Raw genomic sequence first — 19905 nt, 5'->3', positions numbered from 1 at the left:
AAGAGGCAATTCAGAGTAGAGCAAATGTCGAAGAATGGGCTGAAAGCATTCAAGAATAACAGAGCGGGAACATTTCAGGAAGGACAAAGCAGGCCAGACTAGGCCACTTCAATGTAAGCAAAATTCTTCAGAATAAAATAGAAAATCAAGGTTGGGCAGAATGATGTTAGCCAAAACATTTCAGTATTGGCAGAATGATTCGGACAGCGGCTTCAGAGGGGACAATAGTTCAGGTGGGAGGGGGGGGTAAAATACTCCAAGCAATTTCTGGGAGGATCACACTGACTTCCAGCAAGCATGAAGAGGCTCAGATAGGCACAAGCGAGACAGCTGGTGAGGCAAGGAAAAAGACAAGGCCAATGCTTAATTTGTGGGGGCGTTTGCCAGGGCTGAGCCCCGGCACCTATTTCTGAGCCCCGACACTTATTGTCTCAGACTTCAGTTTGATGAGGAGGTGTTTTTTAGAAACTTTATTTCAACTGTCAGTCATGCGTAGCCGCACAGCATCAATGACAGGGTGCACTGCCCACGGTCCCTTCATCCTGGGCTGACTCGCTATTTCTGAACCTGATGACCCATGTGGGCAGGGCAGTGCTGGCGGTCCATTTTCATGGCTAACAATGACTGGGAAGATGACAATGCTGGGTGCTCATGCTGACCATTCCCACACACTGCTCCAGTAGGCCTGCGTGACGTTGGTGCAGCTACGCTATTGCAGCAACCACCAAAACTACCACAGCAGTGTGGGATGATAACATGACAGTCACCGTCCGGAAACACCAGTACAGGGGCAACAAGGCCAGGGACACGCTGAAGGCCACTTCCAAAGATGAGTGCCTGTCACAAATGCCAAAATATACAAGCTCTTGCGGCAGTGCTTGGCTGGTATATTCATGAAATCAGTGCTGGCTTTTCCAGCATTTATTCTTCAGTTCTCCATAGGAGGAAACCATGTTTACTCCTCTCACTGTGGATAGATGATCACCATAGTCCACTTGCCAACTATAGTATCAGAGCAACATCTTATCGATGCTGATGTGTTTAAAGAAGCGCCTACGGTTCAAGACACAAGTGGTAAATTATGTTATTTTATGTAGAGAAAGGGTGGTATTAACGTGGATATCTTGTCTTTTGTTTGTTCAAAGGAAAAAGAATTTTGATTTTCCATGCAGATTTGTGCGTTGACGTGCTAGTTTGTGAAAGGGTTAGTTTATTTAGATTTTTATATAAAGTACAGACGGGGTTCTTAAGTCCCCATGTATTTGTATTTGTATTTGGTTTATTATAAAGCGCAACCAGGCCCAGGGGCATGTGGTCAGCTGACATGTGTTTCGACCCGTAGGTCCTTCTCAAGGCTATGTATTCCGGTCCGATGCCCCCTTGTGGGGTTCTTGTAGGGAAGTGGATTGGTCCTGTACATACAATGGCTCCAGTTGGGCCCTTATGTTCGGTCTTGCTGCTCGATGCAGCTTTTATGTTGATTGGTATCTATAAATTGCACATCTGCCATGGGTAGCGCATCGAAAACTCCCAATGAGCTGCTGGAAGTTGCAATTTTAACTCCTCATATGCTGGCACTGTTGGGAGCCGCTGTGGACGGAGGCAACAGTGAGCAGGGAGCTGCCTGCCACGATATGTCGGAGGGGTTCTAGAAAATATTTGGGCCCTGGCACTTATTTCTTTTACAAATTAAGCACTGCATTGTAAGGGCAATAGGGCTGCAGTAAGGGCTTCTCAAAGCTGTTTTTCCATAATACCATTTCCAAGTTTCCCAATGATTTGCAGGCTGTCAGTCGCGCCAGCGAAGAACACAAGGGCACCTGTGCACCGCTTGATCTGAGACGGGGAGGTCAGAGACTAAGGATGGGGTTGGCGAGAATCCCCCAGATAGGGGCACTGACCCACCAAGTCCCCCCGCCACTTCCCCCTCCCCCGCAGCCCATGCCTCTCAGGCCCTGTGCAGTCTCCCACCACTAATGCCAGAGGCAGTTCAGTAGAACAGGGCTCAGATGTGTTGCCTTCTGACTAGTTGAGGAGCAAAGTGTAACAGGGTTTAGTTGAAGCCTTGTGAGACGAGTGCGCCCTGGGACATTGCTTCTCAGAATTTTGCGCCTGACGCATCGAGTTTAAAAGATTGTATTCAAAAGCCCACGATGAAATACAAATACAAGTCCATTTGACTTCTTTCTTTAAGAAGCACCTAAGCACTCTTTTCTTTTAACAAAACATTCAAATTCATTTTCTTCACAACAGCAAATATGAACAAACAAAACGTTGCAACCACAGGTCAAACATTGCTCTGTCATAATCATCAAGTGTCCCGTCCCTCCCCTCCCCAAAAAGATATCTCATGTCCTCCTGTCATCTCCTCCCTTCTATACACCCTCCCGCATCGCCACCCACTAAAACCTAACCCGTCGCCAACCATGTCGCCCACATTTTCTCAAACTTCTGGGGGCACCCTCTGTCTCTATATACACTCTTTTTGCCTAGCGTCAAAGCTGCCCGGAGTAGCGATTCGTCCCTAGCGCTGAAGCCTGAGTCTCACTACACATGTAGCAGGAACAGCTTAGGGCAATCGAGAATCGTCCCTCCCACCATCCTGGTCATTTTACCTCTCACCTTGTCCCAGAAGGATTTTAACACGGGGCACTCCCAGATCAAGTGATGAAAGGTTCCCACACCCCTCTTGCACTTCAGACACAGGGGATCATCTACCCGGCCCATCCGGTGCAATCGGTCCCTGCTATAGTAAACTCTGTGCAGCACCTTATACTGTATCACGCATAGCCTTATTGTGAAGCTTGCTTCCGTTGGTGACCCCAAGACTGCCGTCTAGTCTTCCTCCCCCAGGCCACCGTCAGTTTCGCTAGGGGCTTGAAGGTGAAGCTGTTTAACCTCTGATACAATTGCGTGATCACTTTTTCCTTGATCTCCCGTTCCATAAGGTTAGCCTCTATAGGCGACCTGTCTGGTAGGTCCAATGTCTCCCGCCCCTCCTGGGACATTGTGTGTTGCCAGTGGAGTAACTTTGCTGAAAATGTTGTGGGGGACATGACAACTGAAAGAAAGCGGCAGGGTGGTGGAATGTCGGAAGGTGGCTCTGAGGGATAACACTAAATTACTACACCACAAGAGTAAATTACCAACGCTCTGTTAAACTTTCATAAGGCTGGTGGCGTATCTTTAAAATTCAATTCTTCTGAAATTTGTACCACCATAGTTGGTCTTTAAAATTCACTGCATTGACAACAGTAAAAAAGCCTGCACCTCCTCTACCTAAAGAGGGCCTGCAAGCAGGCTGAAGGGAGCTGGTGTTTGATTATTGCCATAGGGCACTGACTCAAACAAGCATATAGACGTAATACAAAATGGATGCCTGCCAGATTTTAAAACAGCATATTAGGTTGATTATTCTGATTTCATTAATTACTTGCAACATTCTGACTCATTAAAATGAAGGTATATTTTCCTGTGTTCAAATGACCCCAAGCACTAGGGTATCGAGGGTGAGGCCAGACCGGGACATTTGTCAGTGGGACGCCACTCACATTCAGTACCTCAAAGAGGGTGCCCAACGGCAACGGTGTCCCACTGGCAGGACAATGTGTGCCGAGCAATTCCTGCTCAGCGCGCTTATTGTCCTGGCAGCAGGACACCTTACCCTTTCCGAACGGTAGAGGTGTCCGACTTCCAGGACAATGTCCAATGGAGCTCCGGGAAGCAGAGGGTCCACACGTTTCTCTGTGTCAACAGAGAATTACACTGTGAGCCATTAGGCACTGATGGGAAGGACGGGGTGACTATTAGCTGGGACTTTTGTTCCTTTAGAAATGTATATGGGAGGGAGTCATCAGAAGTGAGAAGGGTGCATAATGTTGCATGCTTTATGAAATAATGGCTATGGCTTTAAAACCCAAGGGGGATTTGTTAGGCTCACGTTAATCTGCATGATACTATTGTGACTTTGCATGCAGGATGGGGAGAATAAAACTAAAGCCATACTCTCATTCCTCAACATAGTTTATGACAATGGGGGTCATTACGACCCTGGCGTTAAGGGTTTAACGGCGCCGTAAAAGGTGTTGGCGCCGTTAAACCCTTAACGCCTGATTACGAGGTCCCTTTGCGGGACCCGACCTTAACGGCTGGTCTAGACCAGCCGTTAAAGTAGGGACCCGCAAAGGGACCTTGGTGCTAAGTACGGTATCGCAATTTGCGGTACCGTACTTAGCGCCTTCCCCAGTCCCATTGAGCCCTGGAGCGAGAATGGGAATGGGGAAGGGCCATGGTTCAATGGGGAATTACCGCCCAGCCAACCTTGGAATGGGGTTGTAATTCCCCATTGAACCATGGCGGACCCGTTACAACACCGGCACCAACCATGGCGCCGGGGTTGTAAAGAGGGCCAAGGTATATAGTGTACAATTAGTTTACTATGAAAGGCTAGCTTATTATGTAGTATGGTTTGCTTCCAAGGCACTGCTATAAATAATTATTTAAGCACATGTAATGTAAAGCAAAACCCTAATACATATCTATATCAACTAAACCTGGGAAGATGTGCACAGGTGCTTAAATTGTCCGCATCCCAGTTTCACCATTTAACCAAAGTGTGTGATCCTGAGCAATTAATTTAATCACATTGGGCCTCATTATAAGTTATAAGGTCTGACCAGGCGGCCGTACCGGCACCCGCGAGCAGCGCATGTCGGATGCACCAGCACCACTCTGAATGGTGCTGGTGCATCCGACTTCCCCATTCCCATTGAGCCCTATCGGGCTGAAGTGGGAATGGGGAGCATTCCATTCTGGCGCCCACGAATGGGAAATTACTGGGTCCGACAGGGCCGTAATGACCCGGTAATTGCCCATTTGTGGGGGCCAGAATTTTCCAGAAGTTTGGCAGCAGCCTGCCGGTTTTACCGCCAAGGCTACCGCCAAACTTATAATGAGGCCCATTGTGTCTTATCTGATGCTCTGTACGTGATTCAGATTCACTTCAAAACTTATGTTAATATATCATTTTATAATAAAAAAGCCTAATGACTATAACAATAGTGCATTTTAGATATTTTGCACCACAAACATATTTGCCACTTGGCTTGCTTATGGCAACTTATTCGAAAATCTCTACCATGGTGCCTCCACGTATCAAAGACTGATGATGCTCCTTGCAATGTCCTTTTTTGTGAAGTCACTTCTGTTGGTGCAATCCATATGCAAATTAGGAGGTTTGCATGTATTTTGCCGCAGAGCGCCTGGAGAGAGCCCTAATAGATGAGTTTGCTGCATCTGCAATGATCTTGCAGTTTTTCTTATGTGTAAAAATGCCATCTGCCTCTAATATTACCAAAAAAGTAGATTGTGGCAGTGGTGGGCAGTTTGGGTGTGTGAATCAGACTATTACACACACTGCATTTTGTGGCTCACCTCACCCCCCACTCTTTCAATGCTGGATACTCCCATGACCCCAAATGTGATTGTCCAAAAGTGACCCCTCAATAGGGTCAGCCTGAAGCCCAGTCCTCCAACAAACATACATGCAGCTAAGCTCAGTCCGGCATTATGTAATGAGACAGTGCGAGCCTGGGTGGGCACCTCAGCCAGGCTTGCGCTGTCCAATTACATGATCAATGAATGCGCCCCCGCGCCCCTGCGGCCCTCCCACCAAAAGATGGGGGGGGACAAAAAGGCATGCCGCAAAAGTTGGGGGGGACTTGTCCCCCTGCCCCCCCTATAATTACACCCATGTGTGTTGCAAACGCTTGTATATGTACTGGTCCCTCTCTGTCAAGCCGTTGCTACCCTGCAGTTGTTGAAAGGGTATGAGTTGGTTTTGTTCACCAATATGTGCTCACTGTGTGAGGCCTCTCTACTGCCACTTCCGCTGGTTACCTAGTTTCTGGACTTTCAGCAAGTCTGCATTGCCCAAATATAGATTCATCCTTAGTCTCCACCCCCCCTCCCCAACCGATGGCCTTCAAGGCGGTTCTCCTAGCGTCCAATACATTGGTCCCTGGCCTCGAGAGCCTATGCTCTGCACTACCACCATAAATCACCTGTAGGGGAGGGACAGAACCCATCCTGCCGAGTTCCTGCTCTGTAAACGGACCCGCCCCGCCACCAGAACAACCATTCATTGATCACCGGTAGCTGTAAGGCCTAGTAATAATGTACATTTGGGGCCCACATCCCATACCGACCTAGATAATGTTGGCATTGCTATCCTTGGAGTCCTCCCTCCCCACATGAGCGCCCTCTGCAGCCCCTCAATGACCCAGAAAACCCTGGGAGAACCCCAACTGGAGCGTTTTGAAGAACGTAAAGGAGCTTGAACAAATTTGCTCTCCCAACTAAGGACAGCATTGCCCATTGTTTTTGCATCGCTTCTCGGCCCATCTAGCAGCGGCTCCAGATTGTTCTTAAAAAACTGTGCACTCTCCACTCACACCTAAATACCCAAATACTTACAGGAAGCCCGTTCTACCATGAGGGAAATCTCTCTGGGATCGATGCATCTCCGCCATTAACTGGCATTAGAATCGACTTCTCCCAGTTAATTCGAAGCCCACTGACCTACCCGAAGTCTCGAAAGACCTCCATGACTCGAGGCCCTGTATTTTTGGGATCCTTTAAGTAGATAAGGACCTTGTCCACGTATAGTGAGAGGCGATCTTTCCCCCTCCCGGCTTCTTGAGCCCCTGTATCTTGGGATCTGATTGAACTCACGCCACCAGGGGCTACATGGCCGACAAGAAAGGCAATGGTGAGAGTGGACAGCCTGTCTTGTCCCTCGCTGGATTGAAAAGCTGTCAGAGATCCAGCCATTGACCTTTACTTTCACCTCTGGGTCATTATATAACAGTTTAACCCATCCAACGAATCTGGGATCAAATCCAAATTTATCCATTACCACCCATAAGTACAACCGCCCACTGAACCAAATGTGTTCTCAGCATCTATTGCCATGACCGCATGTGGGCCCCTTAGGGAGGAAATCGCATCCAGCTAATTATACATGCGTCGGATATTCATTCTGGTCGGCCAGCGCGGTACGAGCCCGCACTGATCAATTTGCCCATTAGTGGCAACAATTTATTTGCTAGGGCTTTTGCGAGGTTCTTCGCTTCCCCGTTAATCAGCGATATTGGTCGGTATGCGCCACAATGATCAGCGGGTCTCCCCTTCTTATGTTTCACAGCTACCATGGCTTGACAGAGGTCTGCCGGCAACGTGCCCTCTTCCGGGCTTTCCAAAAACATTGCCCTCATTTCCTCCGCCAGCCCCTGCCCCGCTAGCCTCAGAACTGTGCAGGGAATCCGTTCTGCCTGGTGATTTGCCACCCTGTAGCTGCAACATGGCCACTTGGATCTCCTGTATGGTGGGATCGAGCTCTAGCCGTTCTCTCTGCTTCTGACTCAGCTGGGGCAAAGTTGTCCCATCCATGTATTGCAAGATCTTTGCCCTATTCCCGGATGATGCCTCCCCATGTAGCCCCCAGTAATAATTAGCGAAAGCCTTTGCTATCTTGTCGTTCTCCCTAGCTATGTCCTTATAGGTGCTATCTAAACCATGGATTGGATGGTTTTTAAGTGATTATGTATGCATTGACTATTTATTTTGGAATTGTTTATGTTTAGTTTTAGTGATGCTCTTATAAATGTTGGATTTATGATTGTTTAAGTGAATGAATTGTTTGTGTGTAAGGTTTATATTTAAACCGTTAACAAAATAATTAAAAAAATAAAATACAGATGTAAATGCAAGGCTTGATGCGTAGACAGCTCTATTTCTCGCTCTGCCCTATTTTGATACTGACCCGAGGCGGAGGGTGGGCAAGGAGGGCAGATAAGATCTCTGCCATGCTCACCTCCTCCGTCTTGTACGAGGACTATGTTTTGCGCCTGCATAAGATTGTCCGGTAGTTGTGAAATGAACGGATTCATATGGAATCCCCCTGGGTTTTGCACCTGCTTAAAATCAGATGGATTCCATAGGAATCGATTAGTAAACGCTTCCTGGAAAGAGCATTTGCAGGCAGCGCATACTTTTTCATGATATGGAGGGGAAAATGAAAAGAGCAAAAGCAAGCTTGCCTGACTTTTACTCTTCCTTCTCCGCTCCACCTCCTGATCTTTCAGAATTAAATGCAGTGGACGCCACAGTGCGTAAGTGCTAACGTTGATGGTCCCCTGCATGCAATTTACGTTTTGTACAAAATGAGGCTCTATTAGTGTATGATTAATACAATAACGTAAGCAGACAAAAGGCTATTGAACCATAGTAAAAGTGTAATAGTGTTGAATCTTCCAGACATCATGTAGGTTGGTACAAATTCCTTTTATTAATATGTAACAAGGATAGGAGTTCGGATCGGGGCAGAGCTCCGCAGGGCATCCACTGGCACCCTCCACTGAGGCTTACATTCGCCAACTGCCTGGAGTGGAGCCAGCTGTTGTAAGTACACATTCCAACCACTCACTCAACGTTCTATCAGTGACCCCATTCCCTCATGCATACAGGCAAAGAGGGTATACGATGCTTTAAACCCTGCCATCTTATATCTGTTAAAGCCTCACATGCCAGGTATAGCCTGGCATAGGTAAATACGGTCTCACATGCCAGACATGGCTATAATATGATGAGGACAACCTCATATACCCATGGAATGCCATTTTATGCCAGGTTAAGTCTCCTATGTGAAGTAATGAGGAGACGACCCAAGTAAGCTTTGTATAAGCTTTAATGAAAGGCCCCCGGTGGGTGGGCTGCTATGATGGAAAATTAGTTGAACACTCTGTGTGAGAGCGTTCAACTCCAAACATTCCACACTGACGTAAGGTCAGTGTGTACATATTATAACATCTCCCTTACAAGGAAGAAAGAAAGGGAAGGAAGGAAGGGGAGAAAAGGGAAAGGAGGACAATGAAATATAACTGTAACACTTTCTCATCGGAAATATAACTGTAAGATTTCCTCATCGGAGGTTTCCTCTTGGCAGTAGACTGCAGTGCTTAGTGCATCAGTAATAAACGTAGTCATCGTTATAATTTCGGATGATTCTCCGGTTTCTCTTAGAGAGGCTGACTGTAGGTTCAGAGGTCACGTCACTGTACTCATCACAGTCTTGTTGATGTGTGTCTTCTGGCTGGATAACCTCTCTCGTTAGTATGTCCTTACTTGTACTGGGCTTTTTGTGGTCTCTCTCTATTTTCACTAGGTCATCGCCGGACCACTTCTTTCCATCCTCCAACAGTACAGATTTGCCAAAGCATCTCATTACCCTTAGCGGGGATCTAAAGCGGGATTCTCCCTTGAGGATCTTCTTGGGTTCTTTAACACATACCAAATCTCCTTCTTGAATTACCATCTTTCTTACTTTGTTTTTTGAGTCGTAGTATGTTTTGTATTTGCTCTGTTTTTCTCCCACACGTTCCTGAATGTGATCCATGTCCAATCTCACCTCTCCATTGTCCATAAAGATCCAGGCTGGTCTCAGTCGATTGCAGGCAACTCTGCCTCTCATCATTGTGAATGGTTCAACACTGGTGGTGGAGTGTGGAGTTGTCCTGTATGCACATAAGGCCTTCTTGAGTGTCTCCTTCCACGGAAGTGTGTTGACGATGGCTAATTGAATCACACTTTTCACTAGCCTGTTCATTCTCTCTACAAGGCCATTGGAGATTGGATGGTACAAGGAGGTGGTGCTGTGATGGATAGCTTTGTCTTTGAGGAACTCCTGGAATTCTAGTGACAGGAACTGTGACCCATTGTCTGAGACTAGTTCTTTGGGATCACCTTCCCTATTGAATATGTCCGTTAGGAATTCAGTGATTTTCTTTGTGGTTACGTTTGTCTCTGGTACACCCCACTCTGGTCATTTAGATGTATAGTCTACTAAGACTATAATATAGATTTTGACCGCTTCTAGATTTTCAAATGGCCCCATGATGTCTATGGCCACTTTAGACCGTACATTCTTTGGGCTTTCAATTGGCTGTAATGGTGTTTTCCTTGTGGTTTTGGACTTGTCGCTTGAGGAACAGGCGGAGCAGTTTTTGACTAACTCCTCCGCTTCCCTCCACATGTTCGGCCACCAATAGTTGCACCTTAATCGGTTCTTGGTCAGACTTCTCGCAAGGTGCCCTTCATGTGCCAGATCTAGCTACTTTTTTCTGAGCTGTATCGGTGGGATTAATCGGTCACCTCTGTAGATGTGTTCATTGTCCGTGTATATTTCTTGCCTGATGGGAATGAAGTCTGTAAGACTTTGGGATGGCGTTGTCCAATCGTCTGCTATTGCTTTCCTAATTTCTCTTTGCTCAGGATCACTGTTTGTTTTGCTTTTCCACTCATCGATGGGAATGGCTGGATTTATGGTTGCTATTATGTCTTGGTCTGGATCTTCAGGTTCAATGTCCTGATTGGTCGATAGCCTGGAGAAGCAGTCAGCCACTCGATTTTGTGTCCCTGGAGTGTAACATATGTTGATGTTGTATTGCATAATATCGAGGATCCACCGTCTTATTCTCGGGGATATGAGATGCGGTGTCTTTGACTGAAGAATGTGTACAAGTGGTTTGTGGTCTGTTCTGAGTGTAATGGGTAAACCCCAAATTAGATTCCCAAAATGCTGCAGGATCCATCTTACTCCCAGTGCCTCTCTCTCAATCATGGAATAATTTAATTCTGCTCCTTTTAGTACCCTGGATGCAAAGGCAATCGTTACTTTGCCCTTGCTATGGATTTGCTCCTGGACCCCACCTAGACCGATCTTACTAGCATCCACCGATATGATTGTTTTTGCCTTGCAGTCAAACATACCTAAGGCGGGTGCTTGATTGATGTTGTGTTTTATTTCCTCAAATTCTGTTTTGCATTTTTCGGACCAGTCGAACCTGTTCATCTTCTTCATGATACTCCTCATGTTCTTGGTCTTGTCAGCATAGTTACCTACACATTTTGAATAGTACTCGGTCATTCCAAGAAAGCTTCTCAATTGGTCTTTGTTTATCGGTTCAGCAATGCTTAGGATGTTATCTATTAGTTCTTTCTTGGGACTGATGCCATTGGAGTGGCCAAGGTAGGACACTTTGTTGCATTTGATGTTGCATTTTTCTAATTTTAAGGTGAGGCCACTTTTCTCAATCACTCTTAATACGCTGGTAAGTATTGCATCGTGTTCTTGTTCTGATACAGCCGATATGAGGATATCGTCTTGGAAACAATGTACTCCTCCCAAACCCCCAAACAGGTGTGACATTAGTCTTTGGAACACAGCAGCGGCAGATGCGAGACCAAAAGGCATCCTCTTAAATCTGAATGCTCCTGGAGGAGTTACAAATGAGGTGAGGCTTCTGGAACCCTCTTCCAGGTCTATTTGGTGATATGCAGATGAAAGATCTAGGGTACTGAAGTACTTCGCTGGCTTCATGGTCGTTAACAGCTCAGATATGTTTGGGAGGGGGTGCCTGTCAATCCATATGTTTTTGTTTAAGTCTCTCAGGTCAACGCACATTCTTATGGAGTTATCCGGTTTCTTCACAAGCACTATGGGAGCAAGCCATTCTGAGCTCTCAATGGGTTGTATAATGTCCTGCTCACATAAGCGCATTAGTTCTTTCTTGAGTGCTTCTTTTGTTCCTATGGGGACTCCACAGACTCTGTGGGCTATAGGAATGGCCCCTTTCTTGAGAAAGGGTCCGAGTGCTGTGAGAATATGCCAAGTGTAACCTCAATCACCATTTTATTTTGCAAACTGAATTGAATCACTTCAACGTCAAATCAATTTGAGAAAGAAAATGAAGTCCTATGAGGTAAAATGATTTGCTCCGGATCACACATGCTGGTCAAGTGGACAAACCATGATTTGTGTCCTGGTGACCTACTTCATTGTCTCCAATCTATTCAGTAGACAACATCTTCCATCTCATTTTTCATTTTACACCAACATATTAAGATTGTTGCATTGTGATCTTTCATGAGCAGAGCCATATTTCTTTGTTTAAAGCGAATATGTGCAGCACCAAACCATGAAAGAAGACTTTCAACCACATTCCAAATCAATCTGAAATTATAAACAAAGACGTTATGGAATCAGGTTCAGTAAAATAAGTATGATCTATTGTGATGGGATGCAGGAGAAACACAGATACTAGTGGCAAGCATTAAATTGCCTTAGCTATCTCCATCCCTTTCTGTTTCGTGCATGAAAAATGAAATTTCCTAAATATACACAATTATGTAGAGAAACGTGCCTGCACAGTTTACATTGTAGTGTCACATATAGCTCATGAACATTCATGCTTAAACAAAATAAAAACACAGAGACGTGTGCATGCGCGCATGCACACGCACACACACACACACACACACACACACAGACACACACACACACACACACACACACTCTCTTTCTCTCTTCCTTACACAAGAATAATTCTAAAGATGCCTTGGCAAGTGATTTTGTTGAAAACCTTTAGTTTCCTTATGTCAATGGACAACCTTTGTACCCCTTCAGGAATGACTAGTGGTGGTGGCTCTCACTTTACAAGCAGTCATCATAACTTTGTAAAGGTGAAGGGGTCCGAACACACTTGAGGGCTGAAAGCAAAGTGTTTTTATTTTAGGCTAACCATGTTGTTTCACTGATCAATATGTTACTCTATGACATGAAAGGATGAAAGCCAGTAGACCAGGGGTCTAAGAGGCAGTGCTGGGGAATCAAGGAGATTGCCTTGGGTAGCAGCTGGCTCCCCTAGCCTCCCCACCCCCCAAGTGACATCCATGTGTGACTCTTCAGTATTCATACTGTACGTTTGCAGCAGTGAAAAAAGGCTATTGCTTTTGAGGGCTGCCGTTGCATTTTGTAGGTTTAGGAATGTGTAGGAGGCAATGGGTCTCATTAAGAGTTTGCCAGTAACCCGCCTGTACTACTGGTTGCTAACAGTGCTGGTGATTCAGTCATTTCTCTGCCGGTAGGTCAGGCCTGCTAGTAGTTCACTGCCCCTACCAGCAGACTCAGAGTGAGCGGGTCCAGTAACAATGCCAGAGCTGGTAATAAGTGCCAGCTGTTTTATCAGTCTGGCTCACCCGTAAGGAGGCCCAATTTCTTGATATTCTACAGGGTGTGCTATACGCAGAGTACAACTTGTTAACTTTTACTGACCCAACAGCACAGAGAGGACAATGGCCATCCTCTTTCAGGAACACACGCTCATTCCATGCTTGTGGTCTTCTGCAGAGACGTGTGCAGTCATAGGTGCTAGAGTGCCCCCTATGTATTTTGTTGGCCCAATAAAAGGTACAACATATAGAGTAGCATATACGTACAATCGTTTCGTGCTCAGCATGGCTTCAATTGCCTTCCTTTGGCCAAATTGTATGGATGTTGATTTTAAATGACACCTTTTTCTTGTACTCACAACACGAATTCTTGATTTGAAGGCCGCTTCGTTTTACTGCAGTAAGATGGGATTCGAACCGTTTGCCTATAAAGGCCTGGAGACGGGATGCAGGGAGGTGGTGTCTCACGTCGTGAAGCAGGATAAGGTAAGGACTCCGGCAGCATGGTTTTTGTATCTGCAGACTTACACACATTGTTATGCGTTTCTCAAAGTACTCATTTCATTGGTCAGTGTCAGTCCATTTATAGAGGCAACCATTTGCCAGACTCGCACCAACCAGCCCACGTATCTTCTAGGCCTGACCGTCATGACTTACTTGCTGGCCTTGTCAATAATACTTCATCTGTTTTATTCCAGGGATAAGCAGTTGAGATACAATGAAGGCTGGCTTAATTGATCTAATTACTGCTCCACATTGTATTTTCCTAGTATGCAGTAGCCACGCATGGCTGCGTACTTACCTCTTGACTGCTCTAACGCAGAAGAGTCTGGGGTCGCACGGCAGCCGCTCTACTGGGACAGCTCTACTGGAACAGGTCTGCTGTCCTTCTCCCATGCCCAGGGTCCACTCTGGTGTCCGGTGCTCCACGCTGTACACAGCCACCAGAGCAAGCAGCATTGTTGCGAATTGCCCCTGCTATATCCAGTGCATCATGACCACCTAACTACACAGGGTGGCCAACCAGCCCAGTTCAATCATGCTCCTGACTCTCGAAGCCATGCTCGTGGCGGAAAAGGCCAAACACCACCACAGACCCAGGACACAGGTGGAGAACTGCTCCCAGGCACTCTCCCAGGAAACTGGCAGTCCTGTGACCCCAGAAAGCTCACCCAGAGTGGAAAGAAGGGGTATGAACGTAACTACGGCAGCAAGTTTTAACCAATCTATGTGCAAAGGCCGGTAACAATAGGCCAACCTTCCAGTTTCCGGACCAAAAGGCAGGATTCTGCAGAGTTGGACTTTTGTAACTGCCCCACTCCAGACCCCTCCGCACCTGCCAGTCACTGGGTGGCACACACCTCTGCCCCCTGCAGCCACCACCCTACCCACTTATCTGCTGCACTCCAGCACACAAGCCGCGCACTCCTCTGTCTCCCATTCAGGCCACGCCCCTAAAGGCCTACTTGGGAGCCACTTATCTGTAGGGCTGAGCACCACCCAAAGTCAGTCCTTGAGGAGCAGGTCCTAATCACCTCCCAAGGGCAATGATTAAGGAGTACGTCCTGTTCACAGTCATCTAGAGAGGAATTTGCCCTTCCCAAAGTCAGCGGTTCAACATTTAGCCCCATCCACACTCGGGCACTGAGGAATTAACACCTCTCAAAAACCAATCATTCAGGTTTATGCTCATTCAAATTCAGCTTTTGAGGAATGAACCTGCCCCCAAAGTCAGTGATTCGGCCTTTAAACCCACCCTCATGCTGTTATCGTGGAATTTACACCTTCCGTTGGTCAATGAGAAAGTCCTGCTCACGGTCAGCTATTTTTTAATTAGCTCCTCCCAAAGTCAGCGATTCAGCCTTTAGTCCCACCCACCCACTTAAGCTCTGACACCATCCGAAGTCAATGATTGAGAAGTAAGTCCTGCTCACAGTCAGCTAGTGAGGAATTACCCCCTCCCAAAGTCAGCCATTCAGCCTTTGGTCCTATCCTTACTCCATTACTGATGAACTGACCCTTTTCAAGTCAATGGGCCTCATTACGAGCATGGTAGTCTGGGAACTACGGTACCGGTAAGCATGCCGGTACCGTAGTTCCCGGACCGCTGTACTACGGGCTGTGCTTGCCGCAAGGTTTTTCCTGCCAGGCTGACCGGCACCCGCGAGCACAGCACGCCGGATGCACCGGCACAACTCTGCATGTGCCGGTGCATCCGACGTCCCCATTCCCAGTCAGCCCTATGGGGCCGAATGGGGATGGGGAGTCCCATGTTACTGGCACCCGCAAGTGGGAAATTACCCAGCTCGCCATGACCCGGTTCTTGCCCATTCACGGGTGCTGGAAAAATTGCAACTCAGGGGGCAGCCATGCCGTTTTTAATGGCACATCTACTGCCAGAGTTGTAATGAGGCCCAATGATTCCGTTTTATATTCGTTGATAGTGGTTTAAGATTCAAACCCAGAACCGCGCTTCGGCAAGACACATTTGGCCAGAGAGCAGCTCCGTCTTGCACCAGCCCACTTTCTTCCCTGGTGATTGGGGAAATGCAGTGATTAATTGCTTAGCCCTGGCCACAGTCAATTATTGGGGAACTGGCATCTCTCACAGTCAGTGGCTGAGAATGTGGATGCATTGAAAGTCCTTTACAGGAGATGACGCCTTCTCCTGAAGTCCAAGAACTATGTATGATCTGGCCTGCTCATAGACACTTACTGGGCAATAGGTCTTCTCCCAAAGGCCATGATTCACAATTTAGCCCTGCCAATGCTGGCTACTAGACAATGGCCTCATTACAAGTTTGTCGGTCCGGGAACTATGGTACCGGTAAGCTTGCCTGTACCGTAGTTCCTGGACCGGCAAACTACGAGTTGTGCTTGCGGGTGCCTTTCTGCCTGCCAGGTCGGACCTGGCGGGCAGAGCGGCACCCGCGACCACAGCATGTCAGATGCACCGGCACCGTTCATAACGTTGTCAGTGCATCTGACTTCCCCATTCCCATTGAGCCCAAATGGGAATGGGGAAGAATTTTTCCCGGCACCCAGGAATGGGCAAATACCGGGTCCGTCAAGGCCATAATGACCCGGTAATTGCTCATTTCCGGGCACCAGAAAAAATACAATACCGGCAGCGGCTGCGCCTGTATTACAGGAACGGCTACCGCCAGTCTCGTAATGAGGCCCAATGAGTCCCTCCCAAGGCCATAATGACCCGGTAATTGCTCATTTCTGGGCACCAGAAAAAATACAATACCGGCAGCGGCTGTGCCTGTATTACAGGAACGGCTACCGCCAGTCTCGTAATGAAGCCCAATGAGTCCCTCCCATTGTCATGGATTTCGGATTGAGCTCATCCAGAGCTGGTTGATTTGGGATTAGCTTCCTCCAAAATCAGTCAATGAGGTTTTTTTCCCACCCACACAACTTGTTTTGGAACTAGCCCATTGTCGTTATCCCCACCCACAGACAGTGAATCAGGATTCTGCACGGCCCGTAGGACTGAAGCCAAATCACGGTAAGTTATAGGGTCCTGCACCCCGTCACAGAAGATTATTAGGTGGAACCTGTTTCTGCAGGATGATTGTTCTTTTATCTGTCTTCTGATTGGTCGTTTGTTCTTCTGCAACTTTTGTGGTGTTTATTAATTCTTAAAATGTGGCAACCATCCAAAAAATTAATTTTCCTATCATCTTTGGCCATATGTTCAGAAAACCGGCCCAAGGCCTGACTCAGAGTCCTACTGCAGGAAACATAGAAGGAGATTTTGCTGATGCTTCATTGTCTCTGGGCTCTGCAAAAACATCATATTATATGAGAAGGTTTTAGTTAAATAAATATAAAATTGTAAACGTGCATATTTTGTTTTCATCTTTCAGATAATTTTCGCTTTTGTGTCTCCTTTGAACCCTGGAAACAAAGGTAAAACATCAAGCCATGGCCATCGGCCATTTTCCAACCATAGTCTATATGATCATGTCTGGCATGGACCACGGTTGGTATGGCCCACTGGTTATATTTATTTATGTATTTATTGATCGCTTGTTAGGCGCTTATACATGAAGTAAATACTGTTTCGAAGCACCCACAGGGCAACAGGGAGGGGACAAGGGATGAGAAACAATTAAAATACATACAAAATATTAAATACAATGAGGGGACAAACCTAGTGTTCGGAATGTGCAAGTGCTGAAGGGAGGGGGAATGGGATAGGTGTTGGCGTGCTCATGGGTGATAGACAGAAGCTGGGAGGGACTCGGTGTGGGAGGTCAGGGCCCCAGGCATGCATAAGGGCCCTGAACACCAACCAAGCAACTGTGAGATTAGCAGAGGAGAGAGGGAGGGAAGGACGAGGTAAAGAGGAAGGTCTTGAGGATCTTCCGGAATTGAAGAAAGTCCTGCTCAAGATGAAGAGGGAGAGGGAGGCTGTTCCAGAGAAGGGAACCAGCCGAAGAAAGCGACGGACCTCCTCCCCTCTGTTTAGCGAACCGCTTTACACACAAGGAGTTGGTGCCAGAGGAGCGCAGAGGTCTAGATGGGGAATATTTAGTAAGAGAGAGTTGCAGATATAGCCTGTGGACACTTTGCAACAAGGTGTGTAATGGACCATGGGCTACTAGCCCTGGACTTCGCCTATGGTCATTATTCTTTTTATTGTTTCTCCCTCTTTCATTCTCGCCAGATTTTCCCTGGAGAAATTTTCACAAGAAAGATTCTATAACTGTCTGAATAATTCTCACAGGAACGCAACCTGTTTTGGTTCTCACAAAAATTTTTAAATAGCATAAAATTAAAGGTCTTCTCGGGCTCTCCTGTAACTCTCCTAATAACGTTTATCAATATTTAATCCTGTGACACATTTACAATTCCCGCGATAATCTTGCAAAACTCCTGTGAGAATGTGGCTTTTCTTGTGAAAAGACGAAAATGATTGGAATAAAATAACCCTCTCTAGCCGACCCCCTACTCTCAAACACACCAAATGCTGCCCTTTCCACCCCCCCACACCCACCCTGGTGGCAAGCATCCATTTTCCCCATGCAAATATCATCTTGACCATGTTTCTTTTTCCGTTCTTGTGGGGGTCTTGACTGACATCGGGCAAAATAAAGCCAGATTTTCATTTCTGAAAAGTCACTCTTGTTGCAATGCACCATGGGATATACATTACAGATTTTGGTCGTCATATTTACATTATTCTCTGACGGATACTGGACGGATTTTCACTAAACCACCAAATGACGCTTCTGCGTTGTTTTGTGCCCGTTTTTCAAATTTGGTACAAAGGTGAAAAACAAACCCTTTTTTAATGCAATATAATTTCTAAACCATTGGACAAGCCAGAAAACATGTTTTGAGCATTTCATGCATATACGTCACGCGAGGGCAAAGGGTTATATGTGTTATAATCGATAGAAAAACATTGAGGGTGAGGGTAACATGATTTTTTGAAATAGCACTGAACACCCATTCAAATATATTGTAAGACTGGTGCAATTATTTAAATAAACTCTAGTCCTATAATATTTGGAGAAAGTGTTGGATAGTGCCTTTAAGAAAATATCGAGTCACCCTCAATGTTTTTTTCCAGCGATTACATCACTGTTATTAAGAGTAGAATTTTCGCAAAGTCAAAGGACCGAAGATTTCACCTTAACTATAGTGCTACGACCACCGCCCTTTGATATATACTGTAAGATTGAGTCTGCAGCTGTTTTCATTTTCAAAGTTTTCAAGCCTGGCATGTGCGTGGGATGCCATCCTTTTGCTTCTGGGTACCGCATTTGTGAGGAGGAACTAGCACTCCGCTGCATACCCGCTATCGGCACAGATGCTCAATAAAGCATGAGTTACACAATAAAATTGCTACCATGGTTCTAAACATCCAGGTGCAGGTAAAGCGTAACTCACTAGATGTTACTCACCTAAAGATAATGGTCTGTTATTTATATATAGCGCTTACGCCTAGGCGCTGTACATAGAACATATTTACATACATCATCGTCATCCCAACCGAAGTGGGTACTCATTTATCGACCTCGGTCGGACGAAAGGCTGAGTTGGCCTTCCCAGGATTCAAACCTGCAACCTGTAGATCACGCATAGACCACAGCAGCAAGTGCTCAATCCGCTGAGCTATTTTACCAGCAAGGAGCAGCAACACAACGCAATAATCCAGCCAAATATCCATCTGGAGAACAATATTTGAAACAGAGGGATGGCGCAGCTGAGTGGGAGCAAAAGAGGAGGGGAAGAATAACCAACAAAGTGAATGTAGGGAGGGGAGGAGGGTAAGGGTACAGAGGGATGGGAATAACTCATGGGCAGATGCATTATCAATCATTATAAGGGAAGGAAATACGAAATTGGGAAATAAGGGTTCTCTTTGACTTCCTCTGGAGCTGAAATGCACACAGATATGACATGGACCACATTGTCCCTTTGCAGAAATGGGCGAGCATCTGATGAAGCACGGCGATGGCGTGAAAGACGTTGCCTTCTCAGTGGAGGACTGTGATTTCCTCGTGCAGGTAATGGAATGTGGCCGGCTGGGATGTATCTTCATTTTGACTGTAACACATGAATCTTCATCAGAACTATGTGATAGCAAGTATTTTGTCTCCTGTGTGATCTTCATCTGAACTATGTGATAGCGAGTCTTTTGTCTTCTGTGTGATCTTCATCTGAACTATGTGATAGCGAGTCTTTTGTCTTCTGTGTGATCTTCATCAGAACTATGTGATAGCGAGTCCTTTGTCTTCTGCGTGATCTTCATCTGAACTATGTGATAGCGAGTCCTTTGTCTTCTGCGTGATCTTCATCTGAACTATGTGATAGCGA

At 46.4% G+C, this 19905-nt stretch overlaps 1 protein-coding gene across 1 annotated transcript in view; it reads left to right on the top strand.

Annotated features, from left to right (window-relative positions):
* HPD (4-hydroxyphenylpyruvate dioxygenase) overlaps positions 1-19905 on the top strand; it is a 164452-nt gene that overhangs the window by 59364 nt on the left and 85183 nt on the right. Inside the window, exons 4-6 of the mRNA XM_069619590.1 lie at positions 13450-13554; positions 16944-16986; positions 19513-19595. Of these exons, the coding sequence (XP_069475691.1) occupies positions 13450-13554; positions 16944-16986; positions 19513-19595 (231 nt within the window). The remainder of the gene's footprint in view (positions 1-13449; positions 13555-16943; positions 16987-19512; positions 19596-19905) is intronic.

The sequence above is a fragment of the Ambystoma mexicanum genome, chromosome 10 (assembly GCF_040938575.1).
Source record: "Ambystoma mexicanum isolate Mex_15411 chromosome 10, UKY_AmexF1_1, whole genome shotgun sequence".
In the NCBI taxonomy this organism is placed as follows: Eukaryota; Metazoa; Chordata; class Amphibia; order Caudata; family Ambystomatidae; genus Ambystoma; species Ambystoma mexicanum.
The sequence above is the reverse complement of the archived record's forward strand: the minus strand, read 5'-3'. Positions and strand labels throughout refer to the sequence as shown.